Consider the following 23,681-nt stretch of genomic DNA (forward strand, 5'->3'; position numbering starts at 1 on the left):
AGAGAGGTGCGAGGGATACCTACAGCTGTAAGGAGGTGTGAGGGAGTACCATGAGAGAGCAGTTGGGTGGAAGGTGTCAGGGAGTACCAAGAGAGGGCAGGGGGCTGGGATACATTGCAAGAGCAGTGACTTGGGGAGGAGCGTGACGAGGGTGTCTACAAGCTGTGGGTATATAAATCTGAGCACAGACCAGGACCGATCTTGTGCATCTCCCAGCGTCAAGATGCTGACTCTCTCACTCATCGGTTGGCTTTTCTCCTGCCTCGTAAGTGTCCGAGTATCTACTTAGCAATTTGCAATTTGCCCCTTAACCTGGTGGCTAAACCTCTCTCTTCACACGGCTAGCGTCTGGGTTCGTTTCCCAGAGAGGGTAGAAACATTGGGCGTGTTTCTTTACACCGGTTGTCTATGTTCCCCATCAGGAAAATGGGTACCTGGCTGTTAGTGGACTGGTGTGAGTCGCATCCTAGGACAAAGTTGACCTAATTTGCAGGAAATGCTCAGCATAATAAGCGGCTTTGTATATAGTATTACGTCACTGATGTCAGCTATGGTCTGTATACCTTGTACATGTACTTGTATACCTTGTACATGTACTTGTATACCTTGTACATGTACTGGTATACCTTGTACATGTACTGGTATACCTTGTACATGTACTGGTACACCTTGTACATGTACTGGTATACCTTGTACATGTACTGGTACACCTTGTACATGTACTGGTACACCTTGTACATGTACTGGTACGCCTTGTACATGTACTGGTATACCTTGTACATGTACTGGTACACCTTGTACATGTACTGGTATACCTTGTACATGTACTGGTACACCTTGTACATGTACTGGTACACCTTGTACATGTACTGGTACGCCTTGTACATGTACTGGTACAACTTGTACATGTACTGGTACACCTTGTACATGTACTGGTACAACTTGTACATGTACTGGTACAACTTGTACATGTACTGGTACACCTTGTACATGTACTGGTAGTAAATAAAAATATTATTTGTATGTACAGCAGCAGAACTATTGTTCATGGTCCTCATTTTCCATATATTTCTCATTACGTAACATTTTAGACTTTCCACTGGTTAAAATACTTCTCGTTCATTTAAGTACACAGGCCAAGCACAGGTCAAGCACAGGTCAAGCACAGGTCAAGCACAGGTCAAGCACAGGTCAAGCACAGGTCAAGCACAGGTCAAGCACAGGTCAAGCACAGGTCAAGCACAGGTCAAGCACAGGTCAAGGTCAAACACTCAGCTTCCATTCTTCATTTAGATTCATTTATTCATCAGTTTCCATCTGTGTACTCTTGTTACTCCAGCATCAAGCACTAAGAAATTTTCATATCTATGGTTCACGACCTTGAAAAACCTTGTATGAAGTTACTAGTCCTCCTCTTTATTATCAACCTAGGCATCTTTTAGTGTTTTCATCCACTCCTCAAAAATCATATATTTAAACACTAGTAGCCACTTTGCAGCTCTTCGATAATTTCTCAAAATCTATATTAGGCACCTCACAATTTTAGCTTAATATAGACAGGGAAAACAATTCTTTAGTATTTTTCCATCGGTATATAAGAAAGCTATTTTTTAATTCTTCAGGATAAAAAAAATTCCTCAAAAAATTTATTTATAAGATTATGTGGTTACATTTTTTTTAATAATACCTAAGTACCTCTCACTCTCTGATACTTTCGATAAACAACGACTTTTCTGTTCGACTTGGACCATTTACAAAGTCACACTGACATAAAAACGTGTGGGAGCCAGTACATATAAGCGAGTTGGAGGGGGTCAGGACCAAGAGAGGAAGAAAAAGAAGTAATGGTAGTGGTATGACTTGTAGTGGATGTAGTAGTAGTAGTAGTAGTAGTAGTGGTAGTAGTAGTGGTAATAGTAGTAGAAGTAGTAGTAGTGGTAGTAGTAGTAGTAGTAAATTCCAATATTAAATTCCAATATTAACCTTGACCTAAAATGCTTTCTTGATAGTTGTGACAGGATCCACAGGCACAACACCAGACACAAACATCTCTACGACATTCCCCGTGTCCGACTAAACCTTTACAAAAATTCAATGTATGTCAAAGGGCCTAAAATCTGGAACACCCTACCTGAAAACTCTAGAACTGCAGACACATTCATCACTTTCAAAACTACCATTAGAAAACATCTTATCTCCCTGATACATCCCGTCAACTAACTATATAATAACCACCTGGTGGTTCACACTTACACTCACTCACCCATCAACTATAAACCCAGAAATACGAGTCTTAATCTTAAAATAATGAATCCTAACTAGTCATAAGTTTACCTATGATACTCCAACATAGACACTTTATATTGTGCCAAAACAAAAGCATTCACATTGCTAAACTCACAAACTATAATGTAGTCACTTAGCCTTAATACCATAATCTATAATAATTTAAAGTATAGAATTAATCTAAGTCTACCCGAAATGCCTAGCCATGCTAGGTGTCATAGTGGCCCCCTCTGTAATTAGTATTTTAAAACATGTAAACCACACAATACCCAAAATCTGTAAACCCCACATTGTAATCCTTATAGTGAATAAATTTGATTGATTGATTGATTGATTGGTTGATTGGTAGTAGTGGTAGTGGTAGTAGAAAGTACGCAGAGTAGTTTAAGTGAGACAAATGATGAAGGGGAGTGAAGGCAGGAGGAAGTAATGGCAGTTGCAAAGCCATTTTCGATATTTTGTCAGTCTACATTTCTTTTTATGGTATGTTTTTTTTTCTTCCATTGTCATTACAACGCATCTATCTACATTAAATTTCATTATCTATCTATCACATATTCTCCAAAACTTTCTAAGTAATTTTGTAGAGATTTACAGCCATTTGTTTCTATATTTTTCATGCCTTTTCCATCGTGCACAAATACAGATCCTTGTGGTACCCCACTTGTGACATCTTCCCCCAAGACATTTTTCATTAACTTTAATCATTTGAATTTTATATCTATTGTATTTTGCAGTATGGAAATAAATCTTTCCCGCCATCCATTACTTGAACAATTACCTGAACAATTACCTGAACAATTACCTGAACAATTACCTGAACAATTACCTGAACAATTACCAAGACTGTCAAAATAAATTACTGTATTTTATATACATGAATCTTTAGATCTAAATCTAAATTTTTTACTAGTTAGTAGAGTTTTATTCTCTAATTATTCAGTAAAATATTCTAATGGATTTCTCCAATATTTTTACACCAATACTTATCATAAAAGTCTGAAGTTTAAATGGCTATTTTCCCTTTAAACTATAAAGGCAATATGTGTTACTGAAGAACTTCTTGAACACCTAAAGAACTCTGCCTTTTATCCCCCAAAATGTTCTTCAGATTTCTGAACTAATTTCCGGAGAGTTATTGTATCAAGTCTTTTGCTGCAGATCAAGAATATGAGTGTGTGTGTGTGTGTGTGTGTGTGTACTCACTTATTTGTACTCACCTACTTGTGGTTGCATGGGTTGATTCATAGCTCCTGGCCCCGCCTCTTCGCTGGTCGTTTCTAGGTCCACACTCTTCCTGCTCCAAGAACTTTATCTGTGTGTGTGTGTACTCACCTATTTGTACTCACCTATTTGTGGTTGCAGGGGTCGAGTCCTAGCTCCTGGCCCCGCCTCTTCACCGGTTGCTACTAGACCCTCTCTCTCCCCGCTCCATGAGCTTTATCAAACCTCGTCTTAAAACTGTGTATGGTTCCTGCCTCCACTACGTCATTTTCTAGGCTATTCCACTGCCTTACAACTCTATGACTGAAGAAATACTTCCTACTATCTCTCTGACTCATTTGTGTCTTCAACTTCCAATTGTGGCCTCTTGTTTCTGTGTCCCCTCCCTGGAACATCCTGTCCTTGTCCACCTTGTCTATTCCACGCAGTATTTTATATGTCGTTATCATGTCTCCCCTGACCCTCCTGTCCTCCAGTGTCGTCAGGCCGATTTCCCTTAATCTTTCTTCATAGGACATTCCCCTTAGCTCTGGAACTAACCTTGTTGCAAACCTTTGTACTTTCTCTAGTTTCTTGACGTGCTTTATCAAGTGCGGGTTCCAAACAGGTGCTGCATACTCCAGTATGGGCCTGACATACACGGTGTACAGTGTCTTGAATGATTCCTTACTAAGGTGTCGGAATGCTGTTCTCAGGTTTGCCAGGCGCCCATATGCTGCAGCAGTTATCTGATTGATGTGTGCTTCCGGAGACATGCTCGGTGTTATACTCACCCCAAGATCTTTCTCCTTGAGTGAGGTTTGCAGTCTTTGGCCACCTAGCCTATACTCTGTCTGTGGTCTTCTGTGCCCTTCCCCTATCTTCATGACTTTGCATTTGGCAGGATTAAATTCGAGAAGCCATTTGCTGGACCAGGTGTCCAGTCTGTCCAGGTCTCTTTGAAGTCCTGCCTGGTCCTCATCAGATTTAATTCTCCTCATTAACTTCACATCATCTGCAAACAGGGACACTTCTGAGTCTAACCCTTCCGTCATGTCGTTCACATATACCAAAAATAGCACTGGTCCTAGGACCGACCCCTGTGGGACCCCGCTCGTCACAGGTGCCCACTGTGTGTGTGTGTGTGTGTGTGTGTGTGTGTGTGTGTGTGTGTGTGTGTGTGTGTGTGTGTGTGTGTGTGTGTGTGTGTGTGTGTGTGTGTGTGTGTGTGCGTGTGTATGTGTGTACATGTTGTCTTCACAATTCTGTTCATCAGTTAATTAGGTATCCCAGAAGGAGGAGCTTTAAGAAGATACCTAAATTTTGTTCTTCCTCCAACCTTTCTCAATTTTATTTCGGCCATAACCCGCGTAGGCCTCATCCAATCACCTTCAAACTTTACACTCTTATGTATGGTAACGGGAACTAAATTCCTGGAAGAACTGGCATGTTCATGTCCCTATAACTGAAGTTACTGGAGCCATCCCCAGCATCCCTGGAATAACTGAGATAACTACCAAAACCCTCGGTGGTGCAGCATCTAACCTTCACAAAAACGCCACAAAATTCGACGACAGTTTAGATATTGGCGATTTTCTGTTTACAATAATGAGAAAGTTCCATTTCGTTAAATAATTTTGAGTTTTCCTCTACAGAACTGTTTCAGTATTTAATGGCTGATGCAACTTATGGTCAGGATAGTACCTATTTTCGTTTGTGTGCTGCCTAGAGAATGATTCACCTGATCGGCTTCAAATTTTTACCATTGGTGTGGTTTCCTGAAGACAAGGTTGCTATTGAGTACCATAAATCTCAATTTGCCAATATCTAATCTAATAGTTTTTATTTTAACCACAATTTTTAAAGTGGTGGAGGAGTAAGCCAGTGAAAGGCCTCGATCAGATGACCAGAAATTCCAGCGGCGGGTTTTCATATGACTAAGACCCACGTCAGGAAAGACTTATTCTATATCCTGCCAAATCTTACCTAACCTAACCCAATTTGCCAGTTTTATTGAATAGATAGTTATATTCATTGTTTTTACTAAGTAACTAAGGAATGCTTCTCCCGATTGGCTTCAAAATATTACTGGTAATGCATTCTATAAAAAGGTTGATAATCAACATAGTGTATACACAATGATTTCTCTTCCCAGGTGAGCGTGACGTCCTTGTGGCTCCAGGAGAATGGAAGGTAAACCAGAATTATTTACAACCAAAACAATACCACGATACCATTGTACAACAATACCAAAACACCAGTGAACACAAGGTCCACAATACAACAATACCCCGGTATCACAGTACCAGGGTTATATACACTGAAATGTGAATAGACACTGTAAATTCAAAATTTTGCTTTTAATCATTGTTTTAGGGGCTAAAATGTCATTAACTGGTGACGTACATACAAGATTTAAATTATACCTCCACTATGCACAAGAAAGGAAGTGGAGTATAGCTATAAGTCACAGTGAACATGAATTTCAGTCAGTCTGTGAAAAACGGCGCTTCTGTTGCCATAGTTAATAACTCTCTGGGTTATACTTTTGAGACATTTTTCTTTTTTCTTTAGCGAAACTAATCCACATCATTTAAAATGCATATTATATGGCAAGACACAGTAGATGACCCCAGTGTGAACGTTGCGCGATGACTTGTCACTGGCCAAATAACAGATGCATTATTCTCAGCAGGATATCAGCAACTGGGAATAAAGAGCAGGAACACTGGAGTGAACTTAATGACTCAACAGTAAGGTAATGAGAGTAAGAGAGAACAAAGATAAAATGAATTATATTTTAGAATAAACTTATTTATATTTCCCAAAAAGAATACAATTGTTACGAAATTTGGTGATATTTAATACAAACTTTGCGAAAGGCCTCTAGTTATAAATAACATTTTAGGTAAAGTATATAAGATGAACTTAAAACTATCTGATGTAATATATTTTAAGCCTAAATATTTAATTGTCACTTGCACTGGCCTCGCGAGAGACTCTAGAATGTTTAACTCGAGAGCGAGAATAATTATTTATGAACATTATCTTTCAGTCCACAACAGGACTCGAACCCTCTCCAGGTAAACCTGCGCACTCTGCTTCAAAATAAACAATACACATATGGCTTCTATTTTTAATCTAGCGTTCTACTACTTCAGTAGACAGAATTTTAGGTCTAGTTTTAGCCTTGTGCAGAGGCAAAACAATGCACTGGAAATAGGTAAATTCCTTTTTTTTTATTCTGTAGTAACCAATCAGTCGCAACTCTTTTCCAAGCGGAGTGAATTATTATAATCATGGGGGAACGTTAAACGCGTAGGATTATACAGCGTCTGTGAGGGGGGGGGGAGATAGAATGTATTCAGGTTCAATTCAGGGAACTGGAGCACAGATCCAATTCTCTAGATTAAGAGCCCCTCACCAGCGTCAAGAAACAATACTTGAGGGGAAGTGGAGTGAAGAGTGGAGAGGTGAAGCAGAGTTGTTCTACACCCGGGGGACTGTGTGTCACAGTATTTCACTGTCTCTCACAAGTAGGAATAGTGACTGTTTTTACTCACTTTGAAAAGTTTATTAAAAACCATAAAGGGAATGGCAAAATTCATAAAAGAAAATCTTAGAATAGGCCATTCTGTGATATGCCAGACGCACACTTTAATATCTCGATGATTGAACTCTGAACTTTTGTTAGTTCTTTTAACTGATGATGTGTGATGCTAATTCTATCAATCTGGTATTTTGCCAGGGCTCTTCCACCTTCTTTGTGTTGATAACTACTAAATGGTTATAACTATGACTGTAATTTTAAAAGAGGTGATAAGCCAGCGAAAGGCCTCGGTCAGATGACCAAAAACTCCAACGGTGGGTCATCATATGACTAGGACCCGCGTCAGGAAACACTTGTCCTGTTTCCTGACGAACCTTACCTAGTCTTACCTGACCTGTATTGATAAGCAACGTCAGCAATGTTAAGGACAATGTGATGAAACCTGGGTACGGACAGGGTTTGAATCCATTAAGTGGTTTACGCACAGGCCTGGAGTTTTACCACTCACTCGCCATGGGTTCTAATCCCGCCCTTACCCTAGGGACATTCTGAAATAATCGCGAACGAGCGACAAAAGATGCAAAATAACCACAGGGGGAGTTGAATTATAGCTCTAGGGCATTCGTGTTGCACTCACTGTCATGCAATTAACGTTCTGCAGTGCACTAAACGACAAGAGAGTTGAGGAACCAGATTGTTTATTCTTGAACTGACTGCGAGTCTTATCAAAATTCTATTTCACCATCCACACCCTTGAAAAACCTCGCTAGGACTTAAATGTTTTTGTATTTCCCATCATATATATATATATATATATATATATATATATATATATATATATATATATATATACAAAACAACCACTGTGAAAGCATAGAGAAATTCCAAGCGCTTTCGTGACTACTCACATAATGTGAGTAGTCACGAAAGCGCTTGGAATTTCTCTATTCTTTCATAGTGGTTGTTTTGCATATTCTGAAATCACCTGTTTACTGTGATCTTATTGCATATATATATATATATATATATATATATATATATATTTATATATATATATATATATATTTATATATATATAAATATATGTATTATATATATATATAAATATATATATATAAATATATGTTGTCCAGAGGGCTGAGGAAGGGTTGTTGAGGTGGTTCGGACATGTAGAGAGAATGGAGCGAAACAGAATGACTTCAAGAGTGTATCAGTCTGTAGTGGAAGGAAGGGGGGGTAGGGGTCGGCCTAGGAAGGATTGGAGAGAGGGGGTAAAGGAGGTTTTGTGTGCGAGGGGCTTGGACTTCCAGCAGGCATGCGTGAGCGTGTTTGATAGGAGTGAATGGAGACAAATGGTTTTTAATACTTGACGTGCTGTTGGAGTGTTAGCAAAGTAACATTTATGAAGGGGTTCAGGGAAACCGGCAGGCCGGACTTGAGTCCTGGAGATGGGAAGTACAGTGCCTGCACTCTGAAGGAGGGGTGTTAATGTTGCAGTTTAAAAACTGTAGTGTAAAGCACTCTTCTGGCAAGACAGTGATGGAGTGAATGATGGTGAAAGTTTTTCTTTTTCGGGCCACCCTGCCTTGGTGGGAATCGGCCAGTGTGATATTATATATATATATATATATATATATATATATATATATATATATATATATATATATATATATATATATATATATATATATATATATATATATATATATATATATATATATATATATTAACTGGTATTACCCACAATGCTAACATAGCCCCCACGTGAGGCTATTAACTCTAGCTACTCACATTCTGACATTATTTCTCTTAATAACAGCCCATATTTTCGCAGTTTTCAGTGTTATGAAGAGGGAAGGTTTGCAGACCCGACCAGCTGGGGAGATTACATCGACTGTGTCCCAGAGATCACTGGCGGCCTCACTGCTAGACCTGGCTCCTGTAAAGGTGCAGTCTACAACCAAAAGCTGATGAAATGTCTTAGTATCAAGACCAACCACTTCTACGAGGTATGATGTTAGGATTATATTTGGTACACTCGGATATACATACAGTGAAGTGAATATACACCTAGGTGTATGTGTGTGTCTCGGTATATATATGTACACCCCTAAGTGTACATACCCTAAGACATACACAGCAGTAGGCGAGAATACAGTGAGAGATTCTTGCTAACAGTTGATGTCCCATGATCTGTATTCCCTGGAACGCAGGCGAAAAAGTTACTTGATAATATATACTTGAAAAATCTAAGATGGTTTAGTACCAAACTTGCACACGAAAATCAGTCTCTAGGAAAGCAAAAGACTCGGCAGGAGATTGAATATATCATTAATGACAATCAGTGGCGCCACGAGTACACTAGGAGACAACACAGTAAATGTCAGAGACCCAAGACTGATCAACTGCTTCCCAGCATACACAAGGGGGATTACCAATAGACCCCTGGCTGTCTTCAAGAAGGGGCTGGACAGACACCTGAAGTCAGTACCTGACCAGCCGGGCTGTGCTAGGGATTCTAAAACTAACCCAAAAAGTTTTTTCCAGGTCTATAGAACAAAAGTTAGAGATAAGATAGGTCCCCTTAAAAATAACTATGGGCACCTTACTGACAAAGAGAATGAAATGTGCTCGATTTTAAATAATTATTTTCTCTCAGTTTTTACACAGGAAGACACTAACAATATTCCAGTAATTAATTTTTACAGTGGGCTAGAAGAAGATAAATTATGTAACATCACAGTCACTAGTGAGATGGTTGTGAAGCAGATAGACAGACTGAAGCAAAATAAGTCGCCGGGTCCTGATGAGGTTTTTTCAAGGGTTCTTACCTGGAGGTTACCTGGAGGTTATTCCGGGGATCAACGCCCCCGCGGCCCGGTCCACGACCAGGCCTCCCGATGGATCAGGGCCTGATCAACTAGGCTGTTACTGCTGGCCGCACGCAGTCCGACGTACGAGCCACAGCCCGGCTGATCCGGCACTGACTTTAGGTATCTGTCCAGCTCTCTCTTGAAGGCAGCCAGGGGTTTATTGGCAATTCCCCTAATGCTTGATGGGAGGCTGTTGAACAGTTTTGGGCCCCGGACACTTATGGTGTTTTCTCTTAGTGTACCAATGGCGCCCCTACTTTTTATTGGCGGCATTTTGCATCGCCTGCCCAGTCTTTTACTTTCGTAGGGAGTGATTTCTGTGTGCAGATTTGGGACCATTCCTTCCAAGATTTTCCAAGTGTAGATTATGATATATCTCTCCCTCCTGCGTTCCAACGAGTACAAGTCAAGTGCTTTCAAGCGTTCCCAGTAGTTAAGGTGCTTGACAGAACTTATACGTGCAGTAAAGGATCTCTGTACACTCTCTAGATCTGCGATTTCACCTGCTTTGTATGGAGATGTTAATGTACAGCAGTATTCCAGCCTAGAGAGAACAAGTGATTTGAAAAGGATCATCATGGGGTTGGCATCTCTCGTTTTGAAAGTTCTCATTATCCATCCTATCATTTTCTTTGCACGTGCGATCGTGGCACTGTTGTGATCCTTGAAAGTGAGATCCTCAGACATTACTACTCCCAGGTCCCTTACATTATTTTTCCGCTCTATTGTATGGCCGGAGTCAGTAGTATACTCTGTTCTAGTTGTTATCTCCTCCAGTTTTCCATAACGGAGTAGTTGGAATTTGTCCTCATTGAACATCATATTGTTTACCGTTGCCCACTGGAAAACTTTGTTTATATCTTCTTGGAGGTTAACCGCGTCCTCAGCAGATGACAGCCTCATGCAGATCCTAGTATCATCCGCAAAGGATGATACGGTGCTGTGGTGTATATCTCTGTTTATGTCTGATATGAGGATAAGGAATAAGATGGGGGCGAGTACTGTGCCTTGTGGAACAGAGCTCTTCACTATGGCAGCCTCCGATTTAACTCTGTTGACCACTACTCTTTGTGTTCGATTTGTTAGGAAGTTGAAGATCCATCTCCCCACTTTCCCAGTTATTCCTTTAGCACGTATTTTATGGGCTATTACGCCATGATCGCATTTGTCAAATGCTTTTGCAAAGTCTGTGTATATTACATCTGCATTCTGATTTTCTTTCAGTGCATCCAAGGCCATGTCATAGTGATCCAGTAGTTGTGAGAGGCAGGAGCGACCTGCCCTGAACCCATGTTGCCCTGGATTGTGCAGATTTTGGGAATCCAGGTGATTTGCAATCCTGCTTCTTAGCACTCTTTCAAAGATTTTTATGATGTGGAACGTCAGAGCTATTGGTCTATAGTTCTTAGCTAATGCTTTGCTGCCACCTTTATGGAGCGGGGCTATATCCGTTGTTTTAAGTGACTGGAATTTCACCCATGTCCAAGCTCCTCCTCCATAGTGTACTTAGGGCACGCGAGAGGGGTTTCTTGCAGTTCTTAATGAAAACAGAGTTCCACGAGTCTGGGCCCGGGGCTGAGTGCATAGGCATGTTGTCAATGGCTTTTTCGAAATCTATCGGAGTTAGGGTAATGTCGGAAATCTGGCATACATTTATGGAGTTTTGAGGCTCATTCATGAAGAAATCATTTGGGTCGTCGATCCTCAGACCGATTAGTGGTTCACTAAACACAGAGTCGTACTGGGATTTCAATATTTCACTCATTTCCTTGTTGTCGTCTGTGTAAGTCCCATCCTGTCTGAGTAAGGGCCCGATACTAGATGTGGTATTTGTCTTGTTTTTGGCATATGAAAAGAAATATTTGGAATTTCTTTCAATTTCACTAATAGCTTTAAGCTCCTCCTGCCTCTCCTGGTTCCTGTAAGAGTCATTTAGCTTAAGTTCGATAGTTTCCACTTCCCTGGTCAGCGCCTCCTTTCGTGTATCAGATATTCTAACACTCCTGAGGAGCTCAGTGACTCTTCGTCGTCTTCTGTAGAGGGAGCGTCTTTTTCTCTCCAGTTTACTCCTGCTCTTCTTCTTTCTTAGGGGAATATACCTAGAACATGCTTCGGCTACCAGGAAGTTGATCCTTTCAAGGCACTGGTTTGGGTCCATGTCATTTAAGACATCTTCCCAACATGTTTCGTTTAGGACATGGTTTACCTGGTCCCAATTGATGTTCTTGTTGTTGAAATTGTATTTTGTGAAGACACCTTCACAGGTACATGCATTCTGCTGTTCAGGACCCCTATGCATGTACGTCTGGACTTCGATTAGATTGTGATCGGAATTAGTTGTTTTTGATATTCTTATGTCTCTTATCAGGTCCTCATTATTTGTGAAGATAAGGTCAAGTGTGTTTTCTAGTCTTGTTGGCTCCACTATCTGCTGGCTTAAGGTGTGTTTTTCGCAGAGACTTAGTAGTTCATGTGTGTGTGACCTTTCATCTGCCCTACCTCCGGGGATTGTTTCAGCTATAACATTATTTGCTACATTTTTCCATTTTGTATGCCTTAGGTTGAAATCACCAAGCAGTAAGATGTTTGGGGATGGAGCTGGAAGGTTTTCCAAACAGTAATCGATTTTCAGTAGCTGTTCCTTGAACTGTTGGGAGGTTGTATCTGGTGGCTTGTATACAACCACAATGACTAGGTTTTGGTTCTCGATCTTTATTGATAGAACTTCAACTACCTCATTTGTGGTGTTCAGCAACTCCGTGCAGATAAGGGACTTTTTGACATACAGGCCAACCCCCCCTTGTTGCCTGTTTTTTCTGTCGCATCTAAAAAGGTTGTAACCACTTATCCATATTTCACTGTCAAAGTGATCTTTTGTGTGAGTCTCTGTGAAGGCTGCAAACATTGCATTAGACTCCACTAGAAGTCCACTGATAAAATTTATTTTGTTGTTGGTGGATGGCTTAAGGCCCTGTATATTAGCAAATATGAACGAGGTTGTATTCTGTGTTTGTTGGGGGGATTTTGTTATTGGCATCAGTAGTTGTAATTCTGGAGGGCCATGGGTGGCCACTGGCTGCGCCTCCAGTCCAACAAGGCTCCAAGGTGGTGGACTATTTTTGTTATTTCCTACCATTTTCTTTTTTCGTTTCCTGCCACTAAAAAATCACCTGGAGTTGGGTAGTCGTAGCTACTATTGTTTGTCCTGTGGGGTCTGTGCCTCCTGGTCCCTTTTAGATGGTATGCAGGGCACTCGATGTTGTAACACTGCTTCTGGAGGACCGAGGAGTGGCACATTTTTGGGTGAAAGAAAGTACAGGAAGAAGAGCGACACACTCCTTTAGACAGGAGGTCGCTACATTTTTTGGGATGGTCAAAGTTGCATGTCCCATTTTTTTCCCCTGTTATTCCATGCTTACAGATGCCCCAAGCATAATATTTGCACAAATTCACCTTTGGTTGAGAATTGTTGGGAGGTGTGTTGTCAATTTCTGCAGGTTCTGGGACTGCACTATAATCCTCAGTATCCAAGCCAGGGCCACCCCGTCCTGGATTCCATCTACTTTCCCCAGTAGAGGAAGGAGACTCCTCTCCAACATCTGTACTGTGGGCCACGGTCTTGTGCAATGATGGTTGTATATTTACTGTTTTTGTGGTGGTTTGGGTAGTGTCCCTAGGAGAGTCTTGTGCAAAATGGAACTCTGCAAAATGGAACTCTGTGAACCATTAACTAATATTTTTAATTTATCTCTTCAAACAGGTGTAGTGTCTGATATGTGGAAGATGGCTAATGTAATTCCTATTTTTAAAACAGGGGACAAGTCGTTACCGTCAAATTACCGCCCAATAAGCCTGACCTCAATTGTAGGCAAATTACTAGAGTCAATTATAGCTGAGATTATAAGAAGCCATCTCGATAAGCATAGCTTGATTAAGGATACTCAGCATGGATTCACAAGAGGCCGGTCTTGTCTAACTAATTTATTAACTTTCTTCAGTAAAGCTTTTGAGGCTGTTGACCACAATAAAGAATTTGATATTATTTACTTAGATTTTAGTAAGGCTTTTGATAGAGTTCCGCACCATAGACTGTTAAGAAAGTGGCAGCTCATGGCATTGGGGGAAAAGTGCTCTCGTGGATCGAGTCATGGCTCACTGACAGGAAGCAGAGTGTCCATAAATTGGGTTAAATCCGAGTGGGGATCTGTAACAAGTGGCGTTCCACAGGGATCAGTCTTGGGCCCGTTGTTGTTTATAATATATATCAATGATCTTGATGAGGGAATTACTAGTGATATGAGCAAATTCGCCGATGACACAAAGATAGGTAGGATAATTGATTCAAACGTAGATGTTATGGAACTTCAGGAGGATTTAAACAAACTCTATTCTTGGTCAGAAAAGTGGCAGATGCAGTTCAATGTAGATAAATGCAAGGTTCTGAAGCTTGGGGGTCCCCATAACCCTAGTACTTATAAGTTAAATGATGTAGAACTTAGCCATACAGATTGCGAAAAGGACTTGGGGGTTATGGTGAGCAGCAACCTTAAACCAAGACAGCAATGCCTAAGCGTACGTAATAAGGCAAATAGATTACTGGGATTTATATCAAGAAGTGTAAGCAACAGAAGTCCAGAGGTCATACTGCAGCTTTATACATCATTAGTAAGGCCTCACCTAGATTATGCAGCTCAGTTCTGGTCTCCGTATTACAAAATGGACATAAATTCGTTAGAAAACATTCAGCGTAGGATGACTAAATTAATACATAGCATTAGAAATCTTCCTTATGAAGAAAGATTGAAGACTCTTAAGTTACATTCACTTGTTAGACGAAGAATGAGGGGAGACCTGATCGAAGTGTATAAGTGGAAGATAGGTATTAATAAAGGGGATATTAATAAGGTCTTGAGGATGTCTCTCCAAGAGAGAACCCGCAGTAATGGATTTAAATTAGATAAGTTTAGATTTAGAAAGGACATAGGAAAGTATTGGTTTGGAAATAGGGTAGTTGATGAGTGGAACAGTCTACCTAGTTGGGTTATTGAGGCTGGGACTTTGGGTAGTTTCAAATCTAGGTTGGATAAGTACATGAGTGGGAGGGGTTGGATTTGAGTGGGACTTTCACATCAGAGCTTATTTCTTGGGCAGCATTGAAAATTGGGCAAATGTTTTGTTAGTGGGATGAATTGTAAAGGACCTGCCTAGTATGGGCCAGCAGGCCTCCTGCAGTGTTCCTCCTTTCTTATGTTCTTATGTTCTTATGTGTTGTTATTGATCAATACCGTGGTTACAATAATATAAAATACTGTTTGTTGAGGCTAGTACACCAAACGGGGAGTAGAATGAAATTAGCTCAGAGGCACGTACACCACCATATGTCCTCGGATAACAGTAAAACACCTAGCTCTGCTGGGTGCGTGATTCTTGTAGGATTTGGTGGTCCTGTGGGTAGATCCGTGTGTGACTTGATAAAGCCCACTGTGTGGGTGAAACGTTGTCAATAAAGGATCACATCAGTGGTGACGTGTACTTAGCTCTGTGAAGACCTGTTTGTGTGCTCTTGAGTGGTGACCTGTACTTTGAGTGCTGACCTATACTTAACTCTGTGAAGAAGTGTCTTGTTTGCTCCCGTGTACTGAACCAAGATGCCCTCCATCGAGCAACTTTACCAGCAACTTAAGGAAGAATTGAGGGCAGCGAAGATGGAGATACGGCGATTGACCGAGGAAAACAAGAGGATTCGTAGTAGTCCTCCTGTTTCGAGTCCTCAGGTCAAGAAGGGATCGTGGTCAGTGGCTGGACAGCAGGGGACGACGAAGTTGACGATCAAGAAGACGAATGGAAAGCCAGAAACGATGAAGAAGAAAGAGACTGCTGTGGAAGCTCCCGTGGAAACCTCCAACGCATTCTCGGTGCTACCCGACGAATGTGAGTCTACTACTGGGATCGTCACGACGAACGACAACAAGGAAGGTAAGAATATTGTTGTTGTTGGGGATAGCCAGGTTAGATACATGGGTAGGGCATTCTGCTTGAAGGACAGGAGTAGGAGACAAAGGGTATGCTTTCCTGGGGCTGGGATGGAGGACATTGTTAGCCGGCTTGACAACATCATGAACGGTAATGGGATCAATCCTATTATTGGCCTCAGTGCTGGAGGCAATGATGTAGGCAAGCGTAGAAGTGAGGATTTAGTTAGAAAGTTCAGGACAGCTATAGACATGATTAGGAAGAAGGGGGGGGGGGCACCCTGTTATATGTGGCATTTTGCCAAGAAGAGGTGTTGGTAATGAATGGTTGTCCAGAGCAATTGGTATTAATTGTTGGCTGGATAAACACTGTAAGGATAATGCAGTACCATTCATTGACAACTGGGACAACTTCTATGGCCGAAATGACATGTATGCCAGGGATGGGGCTCACTTATCCAGGGCAGGTGTGGGTTTTCTTGCTAACTCAGTTGAGGGGGTTGTTAGGACTTTAAACTAGGATTAGTTAGAGGTATGGGTTTAGAAATGATTAATAATGAGTATGGATATATTGACTTATGCTCTGATATTAAGAATCTTAATAGTAACTGTTATGGAGTAACTCTGGGTAATGATAATTTCAGAAATTGTGTAAAAACAAAGATGAATAGGAAAAATGTGCAGAAGAAAAAACATATGATGGTATTTTATGCTAACAGCCGAAGTGCAAGAAATAAAATTAATGAACTACGTTTGGTAGCATGTGCTGGGAACTTTGATATCATTGCATTAACTGAAACCTGGTATGATTTAAAGAGTCGGGATATGACTGCTGAGTGTAATATTCAGGGATTTAAGTTATTCAATGTGGATAGATGTAATGGGAAGGGGGGAGGAGTTGCATTGTATGTTCGAGAAAATATTAATTGTTGCATAAAAACAGGTATAAAAATAGATGGAGCAGTAACAGAGTCTGTTTGGGTAGAGTTCGTGGAGGGTCAAGAAAAACTAATTCTAGGTGTAATATACCGACCTCCAGGCTTGGATCACGATAGAGGGAGACTTCTTTGGGACGAAATTGTTAGGGCTTCTGGACACAGTAACGTAGTCATAGTAGGAGACTTTAACTTTAGCCAAATTGACTGGAATTCTTTGACAGGTAATCTAGAGCCCAGTGACTTAATGGAAACAGTTCAGGACTGTTTTCTGAAACAGAGTGTAACTGAGCCTACCAGGGGTAATAATTTGCTAGACCTAGTCTTGTCAAATAAGGAAACACTAGTGAATAATCTGGAGATCACTGAAGAGCTTGGCGCAAGTGATCACAAATCCATCACTTATAGCATTAATTGGGAATGCAAGAATAATGATAATACAGTAAAAATCCCTGATTTTCGTTCTGCCGATTATAATGGACTTAGGGAACATCTGTCTAATCTTGATTGGGGTTATCTAGCTAATGATTTTATTGACAATAATCATACTTATGAATATGAAGGGATCTGCTTTTATGATTGTTTTCTTAATAATGTACACAGTGCCCAGAGTATATACATTCCCCAGAGAGAATTTAGGTCTAATAATAACGATCCCAAATGGGTTAACAGGAGGCTAAAGCATCTATTAGGGGAGAAAAGGGGAATTTATAGGAGCATCAGAAGAGGAGAGGTTAACCTTACTGACCAATATGTTCAGCTTAAAAGAGAAGTAAAAAGGGCGATTAGAAAGGCTAAACGTGACTATGAAATTAGAGATGCTAATGAATCAAAGACTAATCCAAAGGGGTTCTTTCAAGTGTATAGGACGAAGGTGAAGGAAAAAGTAGGACCTCTGAAATCTGGGAATGGACAGCTGACGGATAATGAACTGGAAATGTGTTCCTTATTTAATGACTATTTTTTGTCAGTTTTTACACAGGAAGATGTAAATGAGATTCCAGTAATTAACAATTATTTAGTTCCTGATGAATTTAAGTTAACTAATATTACTGTCACGAGGGACATGGTTATTAAACAGATAGACAAACTGAAACAAAATAAGTCCCCGGGACCCGATGAGTTGTTTTCAAGGGTACTTAAGGAATGCAAGATGGAGCTTAGTCAGCCATTAACGTGTGTATTCAATGCGTCCATCCTTACCAGTGTTGTGCCAGAGTTGTGGAAGATGGCTAATGTGGTTCCTATATTCAAATCAGGGGATAAGTCCACTCCTTCAAACTACCGTCCAATAAGCCTGACATCTATAGTGGGCAAGTTATTAGAATCAATTATAGCTGACATTATCAGAAGTCACCTTGAAGAGCATACTTGATAAATGAATCTCAGCATGGATTCACGAGAGGTCGTTCCTGCCTGACAAACTTACTGACGTTCTTCAATAGAACATTTGAGGCAGTTGACAGTGATAAGGAATATGATATTGTTTATTTGGATTTTAGTAAAGCCTTCGACAGAGTACCTCACAAGAGACTCTTAAGAAAAGTGGCAGCTCATGGTATAGGAGGTAAAGTTCTAGCATGGATTGAGGCATGGCTTACCAATAGAAAGCAGAGAGTTACCATTAATGGAGTGAAATCTGAATGGGGATTAGTCACTAGTGGCGTTCCACAAGGATCAGTTTTAGGGCCTCTACTGTTCATAATTTACATTAATGACCTTGATGAAGGGATTACTAGTGACATGAGTAAGTTTGCTGATGATACAAAGATAGGCCGTATAATTCACTCTGAGGAGGATATCAATGAACTCCAGGACGATTTGAACAAATTAATGTCTTGGTCTGAGAAATGGCAGATGAAGTTTAATGTGGATAAGTGTAAGGTACTTGCCCTTGGTAATGAAAATAACCCTCGAAGCTATAATCTAGGTGAAGTAGAGCTTGGTCATACAGAATGTGAAAAAGACTTGGGAGTCATGGTAAGCAGAAATCTAAAGCCAAGACAGCAGTGCATTAATGTGCGCAACAAGGCCAACAGATTACTTGGATTTATCTCAAGAAGTATAAGTAACAGAAGTCCAAAAGTTATTTTACAGCTCTATACATCACTAGTGAGGCCTCATTTAGATTATGCTGCTCAGTTTTGGTCCCCTTACTACAGGATGGACATAGACTCATTAGAGAACATACAGAGAAGAATGACTAAAATGATTTACTGTATAAGGAACCTCCCGTATGAAGATAGACTTAAAGCCTTAAATCTCCACTCTCTGGAGAGGCGTAGAATGAGGGGAGATATCATTGAAGTGTATAAGTGGATGACGGGCATAAACAAGGGAGACATTAATAAAGTACTGAGGGTGTCGAACCAGGTAAGAACCAGGAATAATGGATTTAAGTTGGATAAATTTAGATTTAGAAAGGACATAGGTAAGTACTGGTTTTCTAACAGAGTTGTAGATGCATGGAACAGTCTTCCCAGTGGGGTGATAGAGGCTAGGACCTTGGGTAGCTTTAAGAAGAGACTGGACAAATATATGAGTGGGAGGGGCTGGGTTTGATTGGTGTCAAGGGGTACGGGAGTTATTTCTTGAGTAGCTTTAGGTAGATGTCGTTTTGATAAGGACCTGCCTCGTATGGGCCAGTAGGCCTTCTGCAGTGTTCCTACATTCTTATGTTCTTATGTTAGGGCGTCATGTGGCTTTCGCTCACCATGAGGCGGGCCAAAACAACATGCGTTCGAGTCCTTGGCTAGTTGCAGTGTTTTATATATATATATACATATATATATATATATATATATATATATATATATATATATATATATATATATATATATATATATATATATATATATATATATACATATACATATATATATATATATATATATATATATATATATATATATATATATATATATATATATATATATATATATATATATATATATAATATATATATATGTCGTGCCGAATATGTAAAACTGGTCAATTAGCAAGAACTCATTTAAAATTAAGTCCTTTCTGAACTTTTCTCTGATACTTTTGAAGATATATTTTTTTCATTAATGTTAATGTAAAAATTTTTAATTTTGCACCAAAAGAATCTTAGAAAACTTACCTAACCTTATTATAACAAGAGCAATTTATTTTAGACTAACTCAACTAAATATGTTTTAAATACGTTTACAATAATTTAGTACTAAACGAACACAATCAAATATATTTTTTTTCGTTAGGTTCAGAATGATTTTGGCGAGATTATTGCATACACAAATTTTTACTTGTCCTATATGGCAAGATGAGCGTTGCTATTAAAGCCAAGATCGCAAGTTCTGCCTATTCGGCACGACATATATATATATATATATATATATATATATATATATATATATATATATATATATATATATATATATATATATATATATATATATATATATATATGTTTATATATATGTTTATATATATTGAAAATAAGCAGAATGGTGGGCGAGGGGCTCGAACAGCGGTCCTCAAATTGACATTACTTCAGCTACTCTGGCTTCTAATAGGATTTAGAACTAATACTCATTGTATTATATTCCATCAGTAGCACCAACTGTAACCCAACTGAACACCTTCCTTCAGCCCAGAAGCTTTAATTAAGAGTAGATCTGTTCCTGCCCTCTGGGCTGAAGGAAGGAGGACAGTTGGGTTGTAGTTGGTGCCTCTGACGGAATATAATACAGTATTAACCATACCCCGGCCGGGAATGAACCCACGGTCAGAGAGTCTCAAAACTCCAGCCCGTCGCGTTAGCCACTAGACCAGCTAGCCACAATAAGATTCATCCAACTAGGTATATTTCTACACCATAGGAAGGTTAGCACAGGCACCACTGTGACCACAAATGCATTTGTGGTCACAGAGGTGCCTGTGCTAACCTTCCTGTGGTGTAGAAATATACCTAGTTGGATGAATCTTATTGTGGCTAGCTGGTCTAGTGGCTAACGCGACGGGCTGGAGTTTTGAGACTCTCTGACCGCGGGTTCAATCCCGGCCGGGGTATGGTTTGTTTGCAATCGTGTCATTACGATTTCGTGAGTCATAATACAGTATTAATTCCGAATTCTTCCTATTAGAAACCAGAGTAGTCCAAGCACTGGAGAGTCGAACTATCAGTTTGACCGCGGTTCGAGGTCCTCATCCACCCTTCTCTTTATTCTTTGACATTTGTTTATTACAACTTGAGTCCATATATATTGCTACATCTTATAATATATAATATATGTAAAATATATATATGTATATAAATATATATATATATATATATATATATATATATATATATATATATATATATATATATATATATATATATATATATATATATATATATATATATATATATATTTTTTTTTTTTTTTTATTATCACACCGGCCGATTCCCACCAAGGCAGGGTGGCCCGAAAAAGAAAAACTTTCACCATCATTCACTCCATCACTGTCTTGCCAGAAGGGTGCTTTACACTACAGTTTTTAAACTGCAACATTAACACCCCTCCTTCAGAGTGCAGGCACTGTACTTCCCATCTCCAGGACTCAAGTCCGGCCTGCCGGTTTCCCTGAATCCCTTCATAAATGTTACTTTGCTCACACTCCAACAGCACGTCAAGTATTAAAAACCATTTGTCTCCATTCACTCCTATCAAACACGCTCAAGCATGCCTGCTGGAAGTCCAAGCCCCTCGCACACAAAACCTCCTTTACCCCCTCCCTCCAACCCTTCCTAGGCCGACCCCTACCCCGCCTTCCTTCCACTACAGACTGATACACTCTTGAAGTCATTCTGTTTCGCTCCATTCTCTCTACATGTCCGAACCACCTCAACAACCCTTCCTCAGCCCTCTGGACAACAGTTTTGGTAATCCCGCACCTCCTCCTAACTTCCAAACTACGAATTCTCTGCATTATATTCACACCACACATTGCCCTCAGACATGACATCTCCACTGCCTCCAGCCTTCTCCTCGCTGCAACATTCATCACCCACGCTTCACACCCATATAAGAGCGTTGGTAAAACTATACTCTCATACATTCCCCTCTTTGCCTCCAAGGACAAAGTTCTTTGTCTCCACAGACTCCTAAGTGCACCACTCACTCTTTTTCCCTCATCAATTCTATGATTCACCTCATCTTTCATAGACCCATCCGCTGACACGTCCACTCCCAAATATCTGAATACGTTCACCTCCTCCATACTCTCTCCCTCCAATCTGATATTCAATCTTTCATCACCTAATCTTTTTGTTATCCTCATAACCTTACTCTTTCCTGTATTCACCTTTAATTTTCTTCTTTTGCACACCCTACCAAATTCATCCACCAATCTCTGCAACTTCTCTTCAGAATCTCCCAAGAGCACAGTGTCATCAGCAAAGAGCAGCTGTGACAACTCCCACTTTGTGTGTGATTCTTTATCTTTTAACTCCACGCCTCTTGCCAAGACCCTCGCATTTACTTCTCTTACAACCCCATCTATAAATATATTAAACAACCACGGTGACATCACACATCCTTGTCTAAGGCCTACTTTTACTGGGAAAAAATTTCCCTCTTTCCTACATACTCTAACTTGAGCCTCACTATCCTCGTAAAAACTCTTCACTGCTTTCAGTAACCTACCTCCTACACCATACACTTGCAACATCTGCCACATTGCCCCCCTATCCACCCTGTCATACGCCTTTTCCAAATCCATAAATGCCACAAAGACCTCTTTAGCCTTATCTAAATACTGTTCACTTATATGTTTCACTGTAAACACCTGGTCCACACACCCCCTACCTTTCCTAAAGCCTCCTTGTTCATCTGCTATCCTATTCTCCGTCTTACTCTTAATTCTTTCAATTATAACTCTACCATACACTTTACCAGGTACACTCAACAGACTTATCCCCCTATAATTTTTGCACTCTCTTTTATCCCCTTTGCCTTTATACAAAGGAACTATGCATGCTCTCTGCCAATCCCTAGGTACCTTACCCTCTTCCATACATTTATTAAACAATTGCACCAACCACTCCAAAACTATATCCCCACCTGCTTTTAACATTTCTATCTTTATCCCATCAATCCCGGCTGCCTTACCCCCTTTCATTTTACCTACTGCCTCACGAACTTCCCCCACACTCACAACTGGCTCTTCCTCACTCCTACAAGATGTTATTCCTCCTTGCCCTATACACGAAATCACAGCTTCCCTATCTTCATCAACATTTAACAATTCCTCAAAATATTCCTTCCATCTTCCCAATACCTCTAACTCTCCATTTAATAACTCTCCTCTCCTATTTTTAACTGACAAATCCATTTGTTCTCTAGGCTTTCTTAACTTGTTAATCTCACTCCAAAACTTTTTCTTATTTTCAACAAAATTTGTTGATAACATCTCACCCACTCTCTCATTTGCTCTCTTTTTACATTGCTTCACCACTCTCTTAACCTCTCTCTTTTTCTCCATATACTCTTCCCTCCTTGCATCACTTCTACTTTGTAAAAACTTCTCATATGCTAACTTTTTCTCCCTTACTACTCTCTTTACATCATCATTCCACCAATCGCTCCTCTTCCCTCCTGCACCCACTTTCCTGTAACCACAAACTTCTGCTGAACACTCTAACACTACATTTTTAAACCTACCCCATACCTCTTCGACCCCATTGCCTATGCTCTCATTAGCCCATCTATCCTCCAATAGCTGTTTATATCTTACCCTAACTGCCTCCTCTTTTAGTTTATAAACCTTCACCTCTCTCTTCCCTGATGCTTCTATTCTCCTTGTATCCCATCTACCTTTTACTCTCAGTGTAGCT

General features: G+C 40.1%; 1 protein-coding gene across 1 annotated transcript in view; it reads left to right on the forward strand.

Annotated features, from left to right (window-relative positions):
• Positions 1-213: 213 nt before the first annotated feature.
• LOC138854097 (uncharacterized) overlaps positions 214-23,681 on the forward strand; it is a 40,689-nt gene continuing 17,221 nt past the window's right edge. Inside the window, exons 1-3 of the mRNA XM_070095083.1 lie at positions 214-265; positions 5,645-5,682; positions 8,874-9,048. Of these exons, the coding sequence (XP_069951184.1) occupies positions 224-265; positions 5,645-5,682; positions 8,874-9,048 (255 nt within the window). The 5' untranslated portion in view covers positions 214-223. The remainder of the gene's footprint in view (positions 266-5,644; positions 5,683-8,873; positions 9,049-23,681) is intronic.

The sequence above is a fragment of the Cherax quadricarinatus genome, chromosome 49, assembly GCF_038502225.1.
Source record: "Cherax quadricarinatus isolate ZL_2023a chromosome 49, ASM3850222v1, whole genome shotgun sequence".
Classification (NCBI taxonomy): Eukaryota; Metazoa; Arthropoda; class Malacostraca; order Decapoda; family Parastacidae; genus Cherax; species Cherax quadricarinatus.